Genomic DNA, 21,969 nt, shown 5'->3' on the forward strand with positions numbered 1-21,969 from the left:
ATAGACAGGTGTTCTGTATAGATAGAGAGTCCTTTATAGACAGGTGTTCTGTATAGATAGAGAGTCCTTTATAGACAGGTGTTCTGTATAGATAGAGGGTCCTTTATAGACATGTGTTCTGTATAGATAGAGGATTGGGCGTATTGTCCTTTATAGACATGTGTTCTGTATAGATAGAGGATTGGGTGTATTGTCCTTTATAGACATGTGTTTCTGTATAGATAGAAGATTGGGCATATTGTCCTTTATAGACATGTGTTCTGTATAGATAGAGGTTTGGGTGTATTGTCCTTTATAGACAGGTGTTCTGTATAGATAGAGAGTCCTTTATAGACAGGTGTTCTGTATAGATAGAGGGTCCTTTATAGACAGGTGTATGTGTTCTGTATAGATAGAGGGTCCTTTATAGACAGGTGTTCTGTATAGATAGAGGGTCCTTTATAGACAGGTGTTCTGTATAGATAGAGGGTCCTTTATAGACAGGTGTTCTGTATAGATAGAGAGTCCTTTATAGACATGTGTTCTGTATAGGTAGAGGGTCCTTTATAGACATGTGTTCTGTATAGATAGAGGATTGGGTGTATTGTCCTTTATAGACATGTGTTCTGTATAGATAGAGGGTCCTTTATAGACATGTGTTCTGTATAGATAGAGGGTCCTTTATAGACAGGTGTTCTGTATAGATAGAGGATTGGGTGTATTGTCCTTTATAGACATGTGTTCTGTATAGGTAGAGGGTCCTTTATAGACATGTGTTCTGTATAGATAGAGGTTTTGGTGTATTGTCCTTTATAGACATGTGTTCTGTATAGATAGTAGAGGGTCCTTTATAGACAGGGTGTTCTGTATAGATAGAGGATTGGGTGTATTGTCCTTTATAGACATGTGTTCTGTATAGATAGAGGATTGGGCGTATTGTCCTTTATAGACATGTGTTCTGTATAGATAGAGGGTCCTTTGTAGACAGGTGTTCTGTATAGATAGAGGATTGGGTGTATTGTCCTTTTTAGACAGGTGTTCTGTATAGATAGAGGGTCCTTTATAGACAGGTGTTCTGTATAGATAGAGGGTCCTTTATAGACAGGTGTTCTGTAAAGATAGAGGTTTGGGTGTATTGTCCTTTATAGACATGTGTTCTGTATAGATAGAGGATTGGGCGTATTGTCCTTTATAGACATGTGTTCTGTATAGATAGAGGGTCCTTTATAGACATGTGTTCTGTATAGATAGAGGATTGGGTGTATTGTCCTTTATAGACATGTGTTCTGTATAAATAGAGGGTCCTTTATAGACAGGTGTTCTGTATAGATAGAGGGTCCTTTATAGACAGGTGTTCTGTATAGATAGAGGGTCCTTTATAGACATGTGTTCTGTATAGATAGAGGATTGGGCGTATTGTCCTTTATAGACATGTGTTTCTGTATAGATAGAGGATTGGGTGTATTGTCCTTTATAGACATGTGTTCTGTATAGATAGAAGATTGGGCATATTGTCCTTTATAGACATGTGTTCTGTATAGATAGAGGATTGGGTGTATTGTCCTTTATAGACATGTGTTCTGTATAGATAGAGGGTCCTTTATAGACAGGTGTTCTGTATAGATAGAGGGTCCTTTATAGACAGGTGTATGTGTTCTGTATAGATAGAGGGTCCTTTATAGACAGGTGTTCTGTATAGATAGAGGGTCCTTTATAGACAGGTGTTCTGTATAGATAGAGGGTCCTTTATAGACAGGTGTTCTGTATAGATAGAGAGTCCTATATAGACATGTGTTCTGTATAGGTAGAGGGTCCTTTATAGACATGTGTTCTGTATAGATAGAGGATTGGGTGTATTGTCCTTTATAGACATGTGTTCTGTATAGATAGAGGGTCCTTTATAGACATGTGTTCTGTATAGATAGAGGGTCCTTTATAGACAGGTGTTCTGTATAGATAGAGGATTGGGTGTATTGTCCTTTATAGACATGTGTTCTGTATAGATAGAGGGTCCTTTATAGACAGGTGTTCTGTATAGATAGAGGTTTTGGTGTATTGTCCTTTATAGACATGTGTTCTGTATAGATAGAGGGTCCTTTATAGACAGGTGTTCTGTATAGATAGAGGATTGGGTGTATTGTCCTTTATAGACATGTGTTCTGTATAGATAGAGGATTGGGCGTATTGTCCTTTATAGACATGTGTTCTGTATAGATAGAGGGTCCTTTATAGACAGGTGTTCTGTATAGATAGAGGATTGGGTGTATTGTCCTTTATAGACAGGTGTTCTGTAAAGATAGAGGTTTGGGTGTATTGTCCTTTATAGACATGTGTTCTGTATAGATAGAGGATTGGGTGTATTGTCCTTTATAGACATGTGTTCTGTATAGATAGAGGGTCCTTTATAGACATGTGTTCTGTATAGATAGAGGTTTTGGTGTATTGTCCTTTATAGACATGTGTTTCTGTATAGATAGAGGGTCCTTTATAGACAGGTGTTCTGTAAAGATAGAGGTTTGGGTGTATTGTCCTTTATAGACATGTGTTCTGTATAGATAGAGGGTCCTTTAATAGACAGGTGTTCTGTATAGATAGAGGATTGGGTGTATTGTCCTTTATAGACAGGTGTTCTGTATAGATAGAGGATTGGGTGTATTGTCCTTTATAGACAGGTGTTCTGTATAGATAGAGGGTCCTTTATAGACAGGTGTTCTGTATAGATAGAGGGTCCTTTATAGACAGGTGTTCTGTATAGATAGAGGATTGGGTGTATTGTCCTTTATAGACAGGTGTTCTGTATAGATAGAGGATTGGGCGTATTGTCCTTTATAGACATGTGTTCTGTATAGATAGAGGATTGGGTGTATTGTCCTTTATAGACATGTGTTCTGTATAGATAGAGGATTGGGTGTATTGTCCTTTATAGACATGTGTTCTGTATAGGTAGAGGGTCCTTTATAGACATGTGTTCTGTATAGATAGAGGTTTGGGTGTATTGTCCTTTATAGACAGGTGTTCTGTATAGATAGAAGATTGGGTGTATTGTCCTTTATAGACATGTGTTTCTGTATAGATATAGAGGATTGGGCATATTGTCCTTTATAGACATGTGTTCTGTATAGATAGAGGATTGGGTGTATTGTCCTTTATAGACATGTGTTCTGTATAGATAGAGGATTGGGTGTATTGTCCTTTATAGACAGGTGTTCTGTATAGATAGAGGGTCCTTTATAGACAGGTGTTCTGTATAGATAAAGGGTCCTTTATAGACAGGTGTTCTGTATAGATAGAGGGTCCTTTACAGACAGGTGTTCTGTATAGATAGAGGGTCCTTTATAGACAGGTGTTCTGTATAGATAGAGGTTTGGGTGTATAATAAACAGACCAAATAAGGCAAGTCAATCCCAATAAGGATATTGTTATAGAAATAATGATAGCACCCATAGTATCAGTACATTCCTGACCAACTCCGATTATTACAAAGCTATTGTTATAGAAATAATTGATAGCACCCATAGCATCAGTATTTTTACAATGCTATTGTTATCCTCACAGATGAGTGGTTTAGAGTTCTGTGTAAGTGGTAAATAACTGTATGTCTATATAAACAAACTAAACTGTGTACTGTGTCCACATGATATAGCTAGTGAAACAGTAACTTATTGTACAATGTAATAGATATGTTGAAATCTGACAATCACTACAGCATGTACACGGCATGCTACAATATGTTCGTCTGTTACAAACAGCATATTAAATACAGGCACTTTACAGTTATCTATCAGTGTGGAATCAGGTTAACATATAATAAAATATGTCAAGGTTAAACAAAAGAATTTATGAAGGGGAAATAACTCTAGCCATAGAAGTTACAGGTATCAACTCTCATGTTATAGTTATTTACAAAGGGAAAATAATTCTAGCCATACAAGTTAAAGGTATCAACTCTCATATAATATTTATTTACAAAGGGGAAATAATTCTAGCCATATAAGTTACAGTAATCAACCATAATGTAAGAGTTATTTACAGGTATCAATTCCACTGTAAGAGTTATTTACAGGTATCAATACCACTGTAAGAGTTATTTACAGGTATCAATACCTCTGTAAAAGTTATTTACAGGTATCAATACCTCTGTAAAAGTTATTTACAGGTATCAATACCTCTGTAAGAGTTATTTACGTTTTTTTTTCTTTTCGAGCAGTTAAAGTACTGATTTATTGTTATATTTCTGTTGAGAGTTTGTACCACGTAGGTAACACTGTTAACTTTAGTACTTAATGGTGTTAAAAAATAATTGTGTTTCTAAGATCAAGCTACATTAGGAGACTATGTGCCAGTTAATGGGTAGTGTTAATACTGATAAATGGGTGGTGGTAAATACTGATTAATGGATAGTGTTAAATACTGATTAATGAGTAGTGTTAAATACTGATTAAAGGGTAGTGTTTAATACTGTTTAATAGGTAGTGTTAAATACTGATTAATGGGTAGTGTTAAATACTGATTAATGGGTAGTGTTAAATACTGATTAATGGGTAGTGTTAAATACTGATTAATGGGTAGTGTTAAATACTGATTAATGGGTAGTGTTAAATACTGATTAATGGGTAGTGTTAAATACTGATTAATGGGTAGTGTTAAATACTGATTAATGGGTGGTGTGTTAAATACTGATTAATGGGTAGTGTTAAATAATGATTAATGGGTAGTGTTAAATACTGACTAAATAATGATTAATGGGTAGTGTTAAATACTGACTAATGGGTAGTGTTAAATAATGATTAATGGGTAGTGTTAAATACTGACTAATGGGTAGTGTTAAATAATGATTAATGGGTAGTGTTAAATACTGATTAATGGGTAGTGTTAAATACTGATTAATGGGTAGTGTTAAATAATGATTAATGGGTAGTGTTAAATACTGATTAATGGGTAGTGTTAAATACTGATTAATGGGTAGTGTTAAATACTGATTAATGGGTAGTGTTAAATACTGATTAATGGGTAGTGTTAAATACTGATTAATGGGTAGTGTTAAATACTGATTAATGGGTAGTGTTAAATACTGATTAATGGGTAGTGTTAAATACTGATTAATGGGTAGTGTTAAATACTGATTAATGGGTAGTGTTAAATACTGATTAATGGGTAGTGTTAAATACTGATTAATGGGTAGTGTTAAATACTGATTAATGGGTAGTGTTAAATACTGATTAATGGGTAGTGTTAAATACTGATTAATGGGTAGTGTTAAATACTGATTAATGGGTAGTGTTAAATACTGATTAATGGGTAGTGTTAAATTCTGACTAATGGGTAGTGTTAAATACTTACACTAGTAATACTAGTTCACGTGGTGTAGGACCATTGTTGCTATTGGTGATGGAACGATGTCAAATGATGATATCTTGCACTTATATCATTTAAGTGGTAAGATTACAAATGGTTACATTCCATCACCACTGGAGATACTAGTCCTGCATAAATGTTATCAGGTATCACATGGTACATGAATTAGTCCCATTACAGGATTGGCCTGTATGGTCAATATCCCTGATATGTAAAAACTATCTATTAATAGTAACAGGAGGTTGATATAAGATGTCATTTGGATGACATTAGAATACTGTGGTTCTGGCTCCAGTATCATCAATGTTCCTTAACTTTTAGGAAGTTCCTGAACATAAAGTTAATCAAAGAAAGCGTTTGAAAAGTTAATAAAGTTTCCTTACCTGTAATACATTCCTTGGAGGAATTTTATGTTAAGATGCATTGATGAAAGTAGGGCCCAAGTATTTATGAAGTACATTGTATTTCTATTGTAAGCTAAACAGATGTGTAGTTATATACGGTAAACACTGAAGCATGTGTATAAATTGATCGATTGCCAGGTGGTATATAGTCATGCCTCGTGCTTGCACATGCACATGTACATATATTCAGTGTCGTAGCATACACAATGCAAAATGCAAAGTCACATGCTGTATTTTGATTGTATAATTAACAGCTTGTGAACCGTCAATACACTCAATTGTATGTACATTACTGTCAAGTTAATATCGATTCTACAATACTGTCATGTTTTTATTTTTTCTCCATGTGACAGTATTCGTCCATGAAACAACAGGTTTGTCTTCCATATTGTCAACACTTCCTTCTGTCTGGCCTCCCACAGTTCAAAATTCATTATTTTCTCATGTTTTCTTGTTAAAATTTATTACCGTAATCCATAGAAAAAGTCCGTAAATTTTCATATAACAGATTTCGTCATATTTTAACTCATTACATATTATTTATGAAAATCAATTAATTTTCAAAAATCAAGTTTGTTAGTAAATCATTATGATGTATGTATCAGATGCTAATGAAATACAATCATTTGAACTATTTCCCTTCTACAATTTATGTATAAATGATTAAAAGTAAAATCAAAATACCGTGTAGACTTTTCACATCAACACAAAGTAACAAATCCTCGTAGTTAGAAAATGATCTTGTTTCCTGTACGTCTGTGGGGGTCCGAGACTAAAGGAAGTGACATCTTGTTGTGTGAATACTGTTGCCTTATGTTGTTCTAGTTACTGAGTTATCTGCCTTCCTAGAGCTCTTCAGTTTTCCATCCATCATCGACTCAGGCCTTTCATTGCTGTTGCCCTCCACTGAACCAACAACAAATTTGACTGCTTAGTTAAGCATTTTTACAGCTGGTGCCTGGAATGTTTCAGTTCAAATCCTACTTACAATCTGTAGTTCATGACAAATATCTCTCTTAGAATTGATTTGTTTAAGAATAAGTATATTCTGCAATAAGTGTTTGACCCTTGTCATACATGCTATATATTTACACAGTAGGGACAATCAAAATGAAATGTCCATGGCTTATTGCAATTGGTGAAATACAGGGATTTCTTGTAGTGCTTAAAAGCAATTTTGAAACATAGATATGCTTGCAAGTAGGATTGTTCCGATGTCTTTAACTTGACATTATAAGGATGATAATTGTTAACCGGTCCTGTTGATCGAGAACACAAATATTGTCAAAGGTACTAGAGTGGAAGTCAGAATCTCACCGGGCCTCTGTGTTACCCTAGTCATTTGTGTTGTTCACAAATCTCTTTGAAATCATAATTGTCTCATCTGATAGAATTAACGTTATGTGTTAGAATTTAGATCTACTTATATTTGCATGTTATTTATCTATTGTTCTCTGTTAGAATTTATTTGACAATTAAAAGCATGCAGGTTTTTCAGTATGTGTACACATTTGTATTCTAAAATTACTTTCTTTTAGCCCAGACTAATTTAGTTTTCACTAAAGCTAACTGTTTTGAAGGTGACTTCGGTAACTGTTCTTCCTGTATTAGATAAGATTTAGATCAGTATATATATATCGTGATTAAAATAGTACATTGTGATTAAAATAGTACTGTTATTGTGTATTTTTTGTTCAGTCTGTAGCCGTTGATATGGGGGTTCCGAGATACCAAAATGTTGTGGGTAAAGTACAATTTAATGTCGGTTACCCCTACCTTCCGGTGATTATGATGTCACAAAACTCATGTCAGATGATGAGATTATCACCGGATGGTGGGACTAATCGACGGTAAATTGTACTTTACCCACATCGTTTTGGGATCTTGAAACCCCCATATTGTGTTCCATTCCTATACAGTATTGGTGTTTAAATTACATTAGTCCTCTTTTTAATGTATCTTTGACTCTCAGCTCAGACCAGTCTTATTCTGCTTCAAATACAGATCGACATTTGAAATCTTTTATTAAAGATTTATAAAATCATTTTAAAAACTATTTACTCACTTCTCCCTGTTAATTCATGATGAGCTGTTCCAGTCTATGGCTTGGAGGAGTTCAAATGTGATTTAAGGGGTGATGGAGTCAAATAGGTTGAACCTTCTGAAATTGTGATGATATACTTGGTCATATATTGCTTACTGCTGCCCTGTACGTGTGCTGCATTGCAGACAAATTTTCTCTTCAGTGTTTGTCTTCTTAATAAACCAATGATATTGAATACATTGATAGTGACGAAGTTTACGATTAATTCATGGTTATGTAGTACTTTTCATTGCCTGCCACTGTTCTATAAGATGATTGTAATGTGTGTATAACAAACAAGACTCAGAGGTTTGCTATAACTGTGGTTTACTATAAATGGTACTTGTAAAAATATCATTGATTCCTTTAAAAGTTGAGTAATATTGAAAACTAATTTTATGAATTTTAGATTTTTTAGCAAACATCCAGAATTAAGATAGAATTAATGCTGCTATTTATCCTTCAAATATAGATCTTTGACGGGTTGTGACGGATGTCAAAATTATTAGAATACAGGATTTGTTTTTTGATTATCTCAAATTCTATATAAAAACTTGTTAGGTTATTTTCTTATATCCTTGATTGTTTTGTTTTTACCTGTACTGTTGTTGTTTTCTTACAGGTGGTTAATGAGATGGCCTCTGCTGGGGGTCTCCCATGTAACGTTGATCCGACCCTGATTAACGCCCTACGACAGATGAAGTGTGGTAAATAATCATTCCTTTGTTTTACAGACTTATTTATTGATGTAAGAGTTGATAATCATTTTTGGTAGCATGTTTTTATGGCCCACAATAAAAGGGAGGGACTTTAATGTTCCTCATCTTCAATATGTTGTGTCCTATCATATTAGGTCATGTCATGTCCCAGCCTGTTGGAGGAGGGGAAATATATACCTTAACATTCATTTCTAGTTGTAATGAATGACAGAATTGGTTTGAATGTGTTTAATTATCAATTAAGGGTTAAAGGGGACTCTTACTGGCAATCAGGTTTTCATACATACGTTTTACATTATAATGTTCGTAACATTTGACTTTGCGTCTCACAAAATTATGCGAATATTTGGATGCAAAATTAAAAGTGCATTACAGTACTTAATGTATAGGTGGCAATGTTCACCCTGAACTGGTATTTTGATTGTACCACAATAGCCAGGTATATTGTGCATGCATTGTTACTGTGTAAGCTCTGTAATGACTGGTGAAACCGTCATACAGCTGGTGATTGTTCTCTAAAACATCCTTTAGTATTGATGTAACCTATTTCTGTGATAGCTGGACAGCCCAATTTATCGGATTCTATGGACAATCTCTCAGAAGGTAAACTACATCCCATATAGACTCTAGAGGCATGCCAACGGCATTAAGTTAGGGATGACAATGACAGGCTTAAAAAGGCATGACAAATGCAATGATTTGTTCAGTGAGGCATGCCTGTGACCTGTCTAGTGAGGCATGACAATGTCTCATTTTCAATGGGGCACAACATTGACTTATACAGTGAAGCATGACAGCGACACATTCTTCGAAGCATGACATTGACACGTAGCAGAATTTTCTATAAAGGCATCGCGATATTACAAAGAGTGAGATCTTCATCTTATTCTGATCTTTTTAAGCTTTTATCACATAAAGATGTGTTCAGTCAGGCATGTTGATAAGGTATTCCATATTGACATGTTCAGTCAAGCATGGAAACAACATCAGTCTTATGAAAAGCATGTTTGTACTGATATGCAAAGACTGATGAAGGGCATGAATTTCTGTATCAGAAATGACAAAGACTATCAGAATGGCATGAACCCTTCTATACTGGCCAACCAAACCTTCCTGTTACATTTAGCTTAGATTTCAATCAGTAGGTAGGAAAACATAAAGCCAAGTCTTTCGCAGACTGATTGGCTCTAAATTACAGCTTGAAATATATACACAACATACCCTGTACTAGTATCCTGCAGACTGGTCAATAGGAAATGCTACAAGGTAAAGAATGGCTTGGAAAGTACATGGAAAGCATTTTACAATTTTAAACAAATTACATCTCCTTTCTTCTTCCCCATCTTCTGTGCCAAATTTCTTATCCAGACCAAAGCTTCTGTTCCCATATCGGTATACAACTATTGATATAACATAAGGATATATACATCTTGGCCAATATAGTAAAACCTGTCTATAACGACCACTGAAGGGGAAATAGAAAAACGGTCGTATTGCTAACGATAGCAATACATGTGATTAATTGCATACTTTGTTTTTATTTTGTTTTGTTTGTGGTAAATACAATGATTATAAAGTTTACGGAATGGAGACGATATGTACCACAGTTGGTCATGGTAAAAAAAATTATCGATCTAATTTCAGCCATGAATAATTCGAAGTCTCGATGTTTCGAAGTTTTTCTGTCGGTCCTTGATGTTCGATACATCAAGGTTTGACTGTAGCTTCAAAACTATTAAAATCACAATGCAGGTACACTTATTAACTTTCAGTAGCATATCTACCAAGTAATGGGGCTGTCTTTTATCGATAAACACATCGAGAATACCCGGGTTACATCAGGCGATAATCCAACTGACTCGATAATCGTGAAGAAATCGAACGTAAATATATAGGCTTAGTTTGAAATAGGTTAAGTACAGGCCATTTCTAAGTAGTATTACAATGCTAAATATCGACAATGAATAACTGAACACATTGAATAAATTGGCATGTTTTATTTATCATATCATTTGAGTTATGGCTTCAAAATCACGCTTTACAAGTGATCTTTTCATGCACATGGTGTTTGCGACCAAACATAATTTCAGTCTTTGATAGGCATAAACAGTCTCTAAAACTTTCATCTTCAAGTCGGCAAACATATTTGTACCTCAAATGTTACGACTGCTAACCAGTTAGGTTATAAACCATACAGTGCTGTATAAACCATTCATAGCTCAGAGATGAAAATGGAAAATTTTGGAAAAGGCTGAAATTTATTTTTACGGGAAAATTATATGGAATTACAGGTACCAGGATCCAATTTTCTGAAAGTCAAAAAAGCTGAAATCATCCAATAAGCTGAACATTTTCATCCCTGATAGCTTGGGCTTCAGTAATGTCTGCCATTTGCTTACTAAGGGAGTTAAATACCGGAAGTAGCTCAAAGGAACACTACTACACACACACTGTACTCAAACAGTCGATCTCAGCAATCGGTCGTTAGACAACTTTGACGGAGCTAAAATGACAGGTCGTTAGCCACATTAGACAGGTGGTCGTTATGCACAGTGCCATTATATAGTAAAAATGCATGGGGAATCTAAAAACCAGTCGTTATAGACAGGCGGTTGTTATATACAGGCGATCGTTAGAGCAGGTTTGTATAAGAGGAGATGTTCCAAGTCATGTTTTCTTTACAGCAAAACAAATCTCTAGTTAGACATGTCCTGGTGTGTTATGGTTTGTTCAGTACTGTGATTAGATTAGAGTATACACTGATACTGTACATGTCTATGTTAAGTCTATATATTAGAGTGTATTTAGACATCTGAATTGCATATTCATACATATACCAGTATATAATGTGTTTAGATGGACTCCTGTGTTTTTCGATAACTTGATGGATTTTAAAACTTCCAATAATGAGAGTTTATATGAGATAACACAGGTTTGGATTGAATTTAGGGATCAAAAGGTTGACTACTTAATAGCGTCATAGTTAATAAATTTATTTTGTATTAAGTTAAGGAATTCCTTACTGCTAATGAATGTTCTTGAAACTGGGCCTTTAGATATAAGTACCGGATATATAAATAAATTTATTTTGTTTTTAAGTTAATGAATTCCTTACTGCTAATGAATGTTCTTGAAACTGGGCCCTTAAATATAACTACTGGATATAGAACAGATGAATGCCTGATTTACCGTGTAATTTCAACGGAAATGACTATTCCATAATATATATTTAATGATCAGAAGAATATTGGAATGCTTTGTAGTATCTAACACATGATTGTGTATTGTTTTTAGAACACAAAGAAAGCGAGTATGAGATTGTTTGTCTGCTGATGGTCTTCATTGCTGTGTCCATCCCTAAACTGGCTCGTTTAGAAACATCTGTGTTCAAGGCCTCCCTCGAAGGTAACACATGTCAATTTCACACGTTTTGTTAACAAGTTCAGCTTTCGTCATGTATGTGTTACTCTTCTTTTTAAGAAATTATACTTTTGAAAAAAACAACTGTTGCATGTAAATAATCATTACCGGGTACATACATAATTATATATTTGTAATTTTACACATTTTCTACTAGCGTCATCGCCAACCTTATAAATGTTCTGTCCTTACATATTTCAGAGTTACTTGCCGATAAGTATCCATTGTGACGTCATTATATTGTGAGCGAATTCGAAACTTTTGCCGTTTTCTATGGTAAAAAAAATGACATAATGCTTGCAAACTCATGACGTCACTAGTAATACCTACCTGCAAGGCAACTCTGCAATATGCAAATACGGAATAGGTGAATTAACTAGATGTCAAGATTTCAGGAGTAGATTGATTTAAAAAAAAATTACCAGTAATAACTATGATGCATATATGTAATAATTGACCATGTGGAGAGGGGAAAACTTTAAAAACCTTAAGAAATGGATGGTTGAATGGTTTGTGTTTATGTAAAAACCTTATGAAATGGAAAGTTGATTGGTTTGTGTATATGTAAAAACCTTATGAAATGGATGGTTGGTTGGTTTGTGTATATGTAAAAACCTTAAGAAATGGATGGTTGATTGGTTTGTGTATATATGTAAAAACCTTATGAAATGGATGGTTGGTTGGTTTGTGTATATGTAAAAACCTTAAGAAATGGATGGTTGATTGGTTTGTGTATATATAAAAACCTTAAGAAATGGATGGTTGATTGGTTTGTGTACATATATGTAAAAACCTTAAGAAATGGATGTTTGATTGGTTTGTGTATATGATACAGGGCATGTAAACAACACACACTGTCTGGCTAAGACCATCAATCAGCTGGCTGGGGCTCTGTTCTCTATCCATGGACCTGGCGATGTAGCTGAACGACTACAGGAGTTCCTAGCTGTGAGTAGACATATTGCACTGCCAATGGTGTCATCGGTTGTAGCCTACCAATATATCAACTTTTCTCCCATTAATACTAATGGCGACACTAGTTGTGGGTTTTTCACTGTCTATCAGCTCAACTATGACCTTTTTTGTCCTTCAAAGAAAGCATTTACTACGATTCTAAAGCAAAAACTACTTGTCTCTTATAAATAAAGATGAAAAATTTATTATTATGATAACAAATCTTAGCTTGGAATGTTTTTAGCTCACCTGGCCCGAAGGGCCGGTGAGCTTATGTCGTGGCGCGGCGTCCGTCGTCCGTCTGTCCGTCCGTCCGTCCGTCCGTCCGTCCGTCCGTCAACATTTCCTTTAAATCGCTACTAGTCATAGAGTTCTGCATGGATTGTAACCAAATTTGGCCACAAACATCCTTGGGGGAAGGGGAACAGAACTTGTATAAATTTTGGCTCTGACCCCCCGGGGGCAGGAGGGGCGGGGCCCAATAGGGAAAATAAAGGTAAATCCTATAAAACGCTACTTGTCCTAGAGTTCTGCATGGATTGTAACCAAATTTGGCCACAAACATCCTTGGAGGAAAGAGAACAGAAAATTGTATAAATTTTGGCTCTGACCCCAATGGGGCAGGAGGGGCGGGGCCCAATAGGGGAAATAGAGGTAAATCCTGTAAATCGCTAATAGTCATATAGTTCTGCTTGGATTTTAACCAAATTTGGCCCAGAAACATCCTTGGGGTTAACAGAATTTGTATAAATTTTGGCTTTGACCCCCTGGAGCAGAAAGAGTGGGGCCTAATAGGGGAATTCAGAAAAGAAACAATGAACTTGAATTCAGAACATTCCTAGGCATTACAAACCAGGTGAGCGATACAGGCCCTCTGGGCCTCTTGTTTTGTTTGTCAAACACTTGAAAACAGGAATTTATATTTGTGTCTACAGCTGGCTTCTTCGAGTTTGCTCCGACTTGGACAGGAGAGTGAGAAGGATATGATCCGGAATAGAGAATCAGTGTATCTACTGCTGGACGAGGTAAGGCTAGATGTCGACACATATAGTCTGGTACATGTAGATATCACTGTAGATTGTACCTCCTGTCACTCATTTGATACTAAATGTGTTTCTTATATTTATTTTATATTTTGAAAGAAATGTTCAAATGAAATTTTTTATCTTCTGACTTCTATTTAAGTTAAATGTTCTGACAAAGGTTTCATAATTGTAAAAATTTTGTTTCAAAAATTTGGGGCCTGATTTCATGGAAGAAATTTCCCTATGAATAATTTTAGATTTAATCAGTTATGAAACACATTGTAATGCCTGATGGCACTTCTTACCGTTTCAGATTGTACAGGAGTCGCCGTATCTGACCATGGACCTACTGGAGTCCTGCTTCCCCTACGCTCTGCTAAGGAATGCCTACCACTCAACGTACAAAGCTTCAGCTCACGAAACGTAATCGGACCTAACAAAGCTAACAGTGGCTTCCCTACCATTACACAGACAACACTGTGGAACCGAGCTTTACATGTAATAGCAGTTATAATACTCACAGCCGTAGATTTACAAGGTCATCCCAGCACAGATACACAAGGTCATCCCACCACAGATGTACAGAGGTTTTATATGGTCTGTGAGGACTAGCGTGGTCACTTGAGGACAAAGCTAGGACTACCAGTATAACACCCCTTCCCTTGCTTGGACAAGACCTTGGTGTTTATACCAGTTTAGCAGCAGTTTTCTCAGTTATTGTGTAGCAGGTTTTGGAACCTACCATTAGATTTACATATGGAATCTGATGTTAGTTCATTAGGCTGGGGAACCCAAAAGGAACCTACTATATACATGTATTAAGTCATTGAACCTGGTCTAATTATGGCTTCCTTGCCATTCACGGTACTGTGCCGAGGAACCAAAAGAGATACACAGCTTCCCTGCCATTTTGTGTACTTGGCTATGGAGTGAAAAGTCATGACAGCCTCCTTTCCATTATGTGGACAAGACTATTAGATTGAATGCAATAGTAGCATCTCACCACTTTGTGTTCAATGCTGCAGAAACATGTACAGGGCAAATAGAATGTGTTGACGGTATCTGACTTCAGTCATAAGACTGCAAAACACAACCAAATAGCCAATACAAAAGACTAGAATTTAATCTGCTCCAAAGATTAGTGTTAAGTTGTAAACAGACTTCTTGACCGACACAAGTTGTATTGAAAATATGGAGGAGGAAATGTATTTCAGCCTTGATCTGTGTAGGTATTAGATTATATATTGGTTATTTGTACTTGGTAATTTATATTTAATTATCAAAACAAAATGATAGAACAAAAATATAATTTGGACAAAGACACAGGAACGCGAACCTTCCAGTTATACTCAGAAAAGTATATATACCTGTAATAGATCTTGACACAACAGTTTATAAGCCTCAGTACTAGTGGAGTACATTATAGTGATTATCGTGTAGTTGGCATAGATACTCGGTATGACAAACTGAGATGATCACAGTATCTCTCAGATAATTAAAAAAAACACGGCTTTAGTACCTGCTAAAAAGTGTATTCAGTGGCTGAAATTAACTTCATCAAACACAAGTTTATAAGGAGTTTGGGTTATCTCCCCTGAAAATGTGAATTTTGACTTGTCATGTCACAACTGTAGTAATTATAGTTTGTTGGATTATTGTATTTACACTATAAAAATAGCAATTAGATATCCTTTGATAATCTCAGATGAAATAAAGGATTTTGGGGGGAAAAGGAATAAAAAAGAAAGATTTATTTTTGCAGATTAAGTACCAATTTATTTAGTCTTCAAAATACAGGAACATTCAATAAATATTTTAGATACAAATGTATTGGTAACGTTAAAAAAATATTATTATTTGTACCTATAAACCTAATTGAAAAATGATTTACTGTAATATAACAGTTGTGTTCATAATTAGAAAACTAAGTTCAAATTGTATTGTTCTAAAAGTGCTTCTTTATAGTTATAGAATACTAGGTATTGTTTTTGTGTAATGAATCTCTGCCATAAATGGTTCTGATTTGTGTAATCGGTGTGGTAATCATCCACACATATTATGTCGGGTTGTAATCATCTAACAGTGATAATTAATTTTTTGGTAAATATGATGAGAGTAGAATCTTAGTTGATTTTGGGTTGATAATAACCATTAACTGCAGCCCAGGAAACTGTGACTTTTAAAATGATTTATAATCAAAATTGAGATCTGAAATTGATTTGTTTTAATACTGAAATTTGAATCAGTCTTGATTTCAAGCCTCCTCATTTATGACCTGATTGAAACTACTGGTATATTTCATCCATACACATTACTGATTTCTTAACTTTATAGAAACTTTAAATGTTGTGTGAAAGTTTTTGAAATTAAAAATATTTATAGTCTATATTTAATTTAAGCCTGCATGTTTTTATACAAAATAATGAACTTCAATATGGTATTGGAGTTAACTACCATGTATAATTATGTATACATTGCATGAAATAAGTAATAAAGATAACAAAATTTGTCATTCTTAGTTGTTTTCTCCAAGATAAACTTAAGGTATTTTTTCAATCTTTAGCCCTAACAGCACATGCCTATTGAATGATTACCTATTTTTATCCTGCAACTGCCCCTCATTCTGCCAGATAATTACTGACAGGTAAACTTGTGTTTTTGTTCCACATCTAACGGAACATTTTCGAACTTTGACTTTCCACTGAATAAAACGTCATTGACTAGGCTGGTGGACTCAAAGGTACTTACTATGGTTAATTATGGCTTCCATGCCATTCGGGGTACTGTTCCGAGGAATCAAAGGGGATAGACAGCTTCCCTGCCATTTTGTGTACTTGGCTATGGAGTGAAAAATTATGACGGCCTCCTTACCATTATGTGGATAAGACTATTAGAACAAAGCAATAGTAGCATCTCACCACTTTGTGTTAAGTGCTGCAGAAACATGTATAAGGCAGTTTAACTATGTTGATGGTATCTGACTGTTATAAGATTGCTTAGCTCAATCACAAGAGCCAATACAAAAGACTAAAATTAAATCTGCTCCAAAGATTAGTGTTAAGTTGTAAACAGACTTCTTGACCGACACAAAGTGGTATTGAAAAAATGGAGGTGGAAATGTATTTCAGCCTTGACCTGTGTAGGTATTAGATTATATATTGGTTATTTGTACTTGGTACTTTATATTTAATTTTCAAAACAAAATGATAGAACAAAAAGTATACTTGTAATAGAGCCTGACATCATGGTTTATAAGCCCCAGTACTAGTGGAGTACATTAGGTGATTGCCATGTAGTTGACATAGATACTTGGTATGACAAAGTAAGATGTTAATAATTTCTTAACTTTATTAGGTCATCTGACCTGAAGGGTCAGGACCAATTGTCATCCTGCATCTTCCGTTGTGTGCAGTCAGCCGTCCGCCTTGTGCAGTCAGCTGTCTGCCGTGCGTGACCATTGCATTCAAACAATTTCTTCTCAATAACTGAAAGGCCTAGGGTACTGATATTTGGTCTGTAGCATGCTGGGATGAAGGACTACCAAGTTTATTCAAATGGATGACATTGATCTTCATTCAAGGTCACAGGGGTAAAATTGGCTAAATTCTTTAAACGACTTCTTGTTAATAACCAAGAGACCTGATATTGGGCCTGTGGCAGGCTGGGATGAAGGGCTACCAAGTTTGTTCAAATAAATGACCTGGATCTTCATTTAAAGTCACAGGGGTCAAATAGGCTAAAATCTTAAAACAACTTCTGCTTATAATGGGTCTGTGACATGCTGGGATGTAGGGCTACCAAGTTTGTTCAAATGAATGACCTTTACCTTCATTCAAGGTCACAGGGGTCAAATATGCTAAAATCTTTTAAACAACTTCTTTTTAATAACGGAGAGGACTAGAGACCTGATATGTGGCCTGTGACATGCTGGGATGTAGGGCTACCAAGTTTGTTCAAATGAATGACCTTTACCTTCATTCAAGGTCACAGGGGTCAAATATGCTAAAATCTTTTAAACAACTTTAATAACGGAGAGGACTAGAGACCTGATATGTGGCCTGTGACATGCTGGGATGTAGGGCTACCAAATTTGTTCAAATTTATCCCCTTGACCTTCATTCAAGGTCACAGGGGTCAAATAGGCTAAAATCTTGAAACGACTTCTTCCTTAATAACCGTTAGGCATAGAGACCTTATATAGGGCCTCTGACGTGCTTGGGCACCATATAAATTCTTATTCACTCTCCTATTTTTAAAGTTTGAGCCATGATTACCAGATAGCAGGTGAACGATTCGGGCCCATTGGGCAATTTTATTATGATTAAAATTTCATTGTCTAGTCTATTTATCTAAGGAAGTTTATCATTAAGAGACATACCTGCATTCCCATAATATATGAACAATATTTTCACTTTCAAGATTACAGACATTACATATTGGGTTATTAACTAATCTTACTTCATATAAAAAAGAGTTTGTTGTTAAAATATTTTGAACTCCCCCCTACTGAAACCATTGTAGTTTTGTGTTGTAAGTACCTTTGAACGAATTGTTATATATATTGTTCCAATTAAGTTCAATTTCATCAAATAAATACACCCGTTTTCTTCTATCAGGTGAAATAAGATCACTATTCATAATCCTAATATCATATATTATTTTGTTCCTTTTGGCTATTTATAAAACACAGTACATTATTAGGGATAATTGAATAAAATACTACATGATTTTCAACATTTAGCCTACTTTACAAATGTTTTAAAAGATGAAATAAGACCTTGAAATTGAAGAAAATTTGAACTTACGAAATCGTAATATTGAATAGTTAAACGGAAATCGTTTTGGTCATGGGTAAAATCACGCTTTGGTAACACTGGAGCGGAAATAAAATTCGAAAATTCCATGGTAAGAGATCCACCTTGTTTGGCACTGCATTGAGGAGAGTATTTTTTCACAAATTTTACCATGATTCCCCTCAAGAGAAAGATAACGAATCCTTTCAAGATAAGGTCAAACAATTTCTGAAATTTCCTGGGTTATGCCTCACGACGGAATTCTTCGTTCCCCGTATACAACTTGATATTTGCAATTTGTTTTATGAATGTTTGTGTAAACTATTTAATTCGTTTTCTTTTGCCTCTTCTGATTGAAAAAGAGACATAATCTGTACATTATATAAAGGCCACAACAAACCCAAATCTGACCCAAATAACTATCGAGCTATCTCTCTTTTGTTTGTAATTGTTAAAGTCTTCGAGAAAGTTCTGCTTGAAAGACTTCTATCGGAAGAATTATTTCATGTCAATCTCTTATACAAAACGGATTCCAAAAGAAACGGTACGATGACGTCATATGTCTTGCACGAAGCAATTATTTTTGTGATGAAAACAAAAGTAAGTTGTATTCATGGTTTTTTTGATGCGGCTAAAGCCATTTTGCATGCCTCTTTTCAGAGCTAGCCTGTCTGGGTTTTAATCGTGATTTTGTCAATTTAATCGTTTGCTTGTACAAAGATATATACAGTGCAGTTATGTACCAATGTTTTATACCTAAGTGGTTTTATATATGCCAAGGAACCCGCTAAGGAAGTATTCTCCCATCCTATAAATGACCTATTGAACGAATTTTGTGCTTTAAAATCTGCTTTATCAATTATTTAGTAATGCTATTAACATAACCTGTCCTACACAAGCAGATGACATTGTCTTACTTTCACTATGCAAAAATGACTTGGATCAGTTAATGTCGATTTGTTATTTATTTAAGGATTAACTTGAATACATTGTAGATTTTTTTATGTTATGGTGATATAACACAAAAATCTGAGTGTTCTCTAAATAAAACGCGAAGCGGTTTACGATGAGAGCACACTCAGATTTTTGTATTATATCTCCATAACATAAAAAAATCTATTCAAATTCCTTATAATTCAATTTACTAAAGATAATCTCTTCAATAGTCAAAATTCCTTTTGGGACTCTTTTGTCAATGCCGCCAGGCCGCCATCTTGGATTTTGATAGTTAAAGTTTTGTTAACGCTATTTCTCAGATAGTACTGAAGGGATTTGTCTCAAATTTCATATGTAGGTTCCCCTAGGGTTAACCTATTTGCTGCATATTGCGTTTATGGACCGATCGGTCAACAAGATTGCCGCCAGGCAGCCATCTTGGATTTTGATATTCAAAGTTTGTTATCACTATTTCTCAGAAAGTGCTGAAGGGATCTTTCTCAAATTTATATGTAGGTTCCCCTAGGGCCCTAGTTGTGCATATTGCCTTTTTGGACCAATCGGTGAACAATATGGCCGCCAGGCCGCCATCTTGGATTTTGATAGTTAAAGTTTGTTAACGCTATTTCTCAGATAGTACTGAAGGGATCTGTCTCAAATTTCATATGTAGGTTCCCCTAGGGACCTATTTGTGCATATTGCGTTTATGGACCGATCGGTCAACAAGATTGCCGCCAGGCAGCCATCTTGGATTTTGATATTCAAAGTTTGTTATCTCTATTCTCAGAAAGTATTGAATGGATCTTTCTCAAATTTCACAGGTAGGTTCCCCTAGGGCCCTAGTTGTGCATAGTATGATTTTGGACCGATTGATCAACAAGATGGCCGCCAAGGAGCAATCTTGGATTTTGATAGTTAAAAGTTTGATATCGCTATTTCTCAGAAAGTATTGAATGGATCATTCTCAAATTTCACATGTAGGTTCCCCTAGGGCCCTAGTTGTGCAAATTTGGGGCCGATTGATTGGCAAGATGGCCGCCATGGAGCCATTTTGGATTTTGATAGTTGAAGTTTGTTACTGTTATTTCTCAAAAGGTACTGAAGCGATCTGTCTCAAATTTTATGTGTAGTATGTTTGAAAAAGTTTAAAAAGTAGAGAAAAGATCCATCTTTCCATTGTCAGACATAGATCATACTTTGGTGGGCGCCAAGATCCCTCTGGGATCTCTTTTTTCCTTTATGGGCTGATAAAGAACATATATGTAGATTTTTAAGCCAATGAAATTGCTCGTAACAAGCAAAATTGAATTATACAGTTGTAAATAGAAGTTTAAGTATAATGCCTCAAAATCCAGTGTTATTGTTTTTAAGGAAAAAAAATGTTCATTTTTCACTTCAAAGAGGGAGTGGTATTTAGGGCCAAACAAATTAGAAGAGTCCAATAGTACAATTCACATGTCGGCATTTTTGTAGATCTATAACACCGGGGCTAATCGTACAAACCGGGTTACGCTATTGACGCTCGTGGAGACGCTTCTTTTACATAGAAAACTGTCGTCTGGAGAGCGTATGTGATAAATAAATTCACGGTCAAGAATACAAATACGCAAGTTACCCACGGAACAGTAGAGTGTTTGGCAAGTGCGTAGCAAAATTGATGTTTTATTGTATTATACGTTGTCCTGTATTTCGTACACAGTATAGACCGGTATGGCATATTATGGTTGAAAAGTATTATTTTTGTTATATATTCAAACAGATATATATCTGAACGAGAGACGGAGTTAAAACTGGATTCAGTTCGTTAAATTATCACAGATTTCAATGATTAGGTGACTTTTTCTTGTTGAATGTTACTGTTATAACTACATTTTCTAAATTACGCACGCGAAAACGCTGCGGACTGGTACCGGTATAGCCTTCGCATAAAAGGCAGTGTATATCAATTCTTGAAATATAATTTCTTCAATCGAAAGTCATTTCCATGACAACACTTAGTAGTTTATTTGTTTTATTATTCGAATCTAGTTAATCTTTTCTGGTGGAAACATATCAAGTTCGTATTTTGATAGTCCCAAGAATTGAACTAGCAACATATATGTCCCAGTTAATGCACCTTCCTGTGTGCTATGGAGGGACCGGTATGCTGAATACAGTATCAGGTAAGTATTTCAGTTGTGGAAGTTTTGTCGCTGAGAAAGATGCTTTTAATATCTAATACATTGGGAATATAAGGTAAAATGTTTCTGACAGTGTGTAAGGGGAGTTAAGTCTCACATATATACCCCTCCTGGAATATTT

General features: G+C 35.2%; 1 protein-coding gene across 11 annotated transcripts in view; it reads left to right on the forward strand.

The window, feature by feature from the left end:
* Window positions 1-16,446, forward strand: part of LOC138329291 (membrane-associated protein Hem-like) — a 53,628-nt gene extending 37,182 nt beyond the window's left edge. For 4 of the 11 annotated variants that reach the window (XM_069276156.1, XM_069276160.1, XM_069276158.1 and 1 more), the window contains 7 exons: window positions 6,092-6,112; window positions 8,444-8,528; window positions 9,099-9,143; window positions 11,835-11,945; window positions 12,796-12,908; window positions 13,850-13,939; window positions 14,253-16,446. In XM_069276156.1, the coding sequence (XP_069132257.1) occupies window positions 6,092-6,112; window positions 8,444-8,528; window positions 9,099-9,143; window positions 11,835-11,945; window positions 12,796-12,908; window positions 13,850-13,939; window positions 14,253-14,366 (579 nt within the window). In that variant the 3' untranslated portion in view covers window positions 14,367-16,446. Of the gene's footprint in view, window positions 1-3,534; window positions 3,556-6,091; window positions 6,113-8,443; window positions 8,529-9,098; window positions 9,144-11,834; window positions 11,946-12,795; window positions 12,909-13,849; window positions 13,940-14,252 lie in introns of all 11 variants that reach the window. The other 7 variants (XM_069276159.1, XM_069276165.1, XM_069276166.1 and 4 more) reach the window with 5 other exon arrangements.
* The last annotated feature ends 5,523 nt before the right edge of the window (window positions 16,447-21,969 follow it).

Source organism: Argopecten irradians, chromosome 8 (genome assembly GCF_041381155.1).
Source record: "Argopecten irradians isolate NY chromosome 8, Ai_NY, whole genome shotgun sequence".
Taxonomy (NCBI): domain Eukaryota; kingdom Metazoa; phylum Mollusca; class Bivalvia; order Pectinida; family Pectinidae; genus Argopecten; species Argopecten irradians.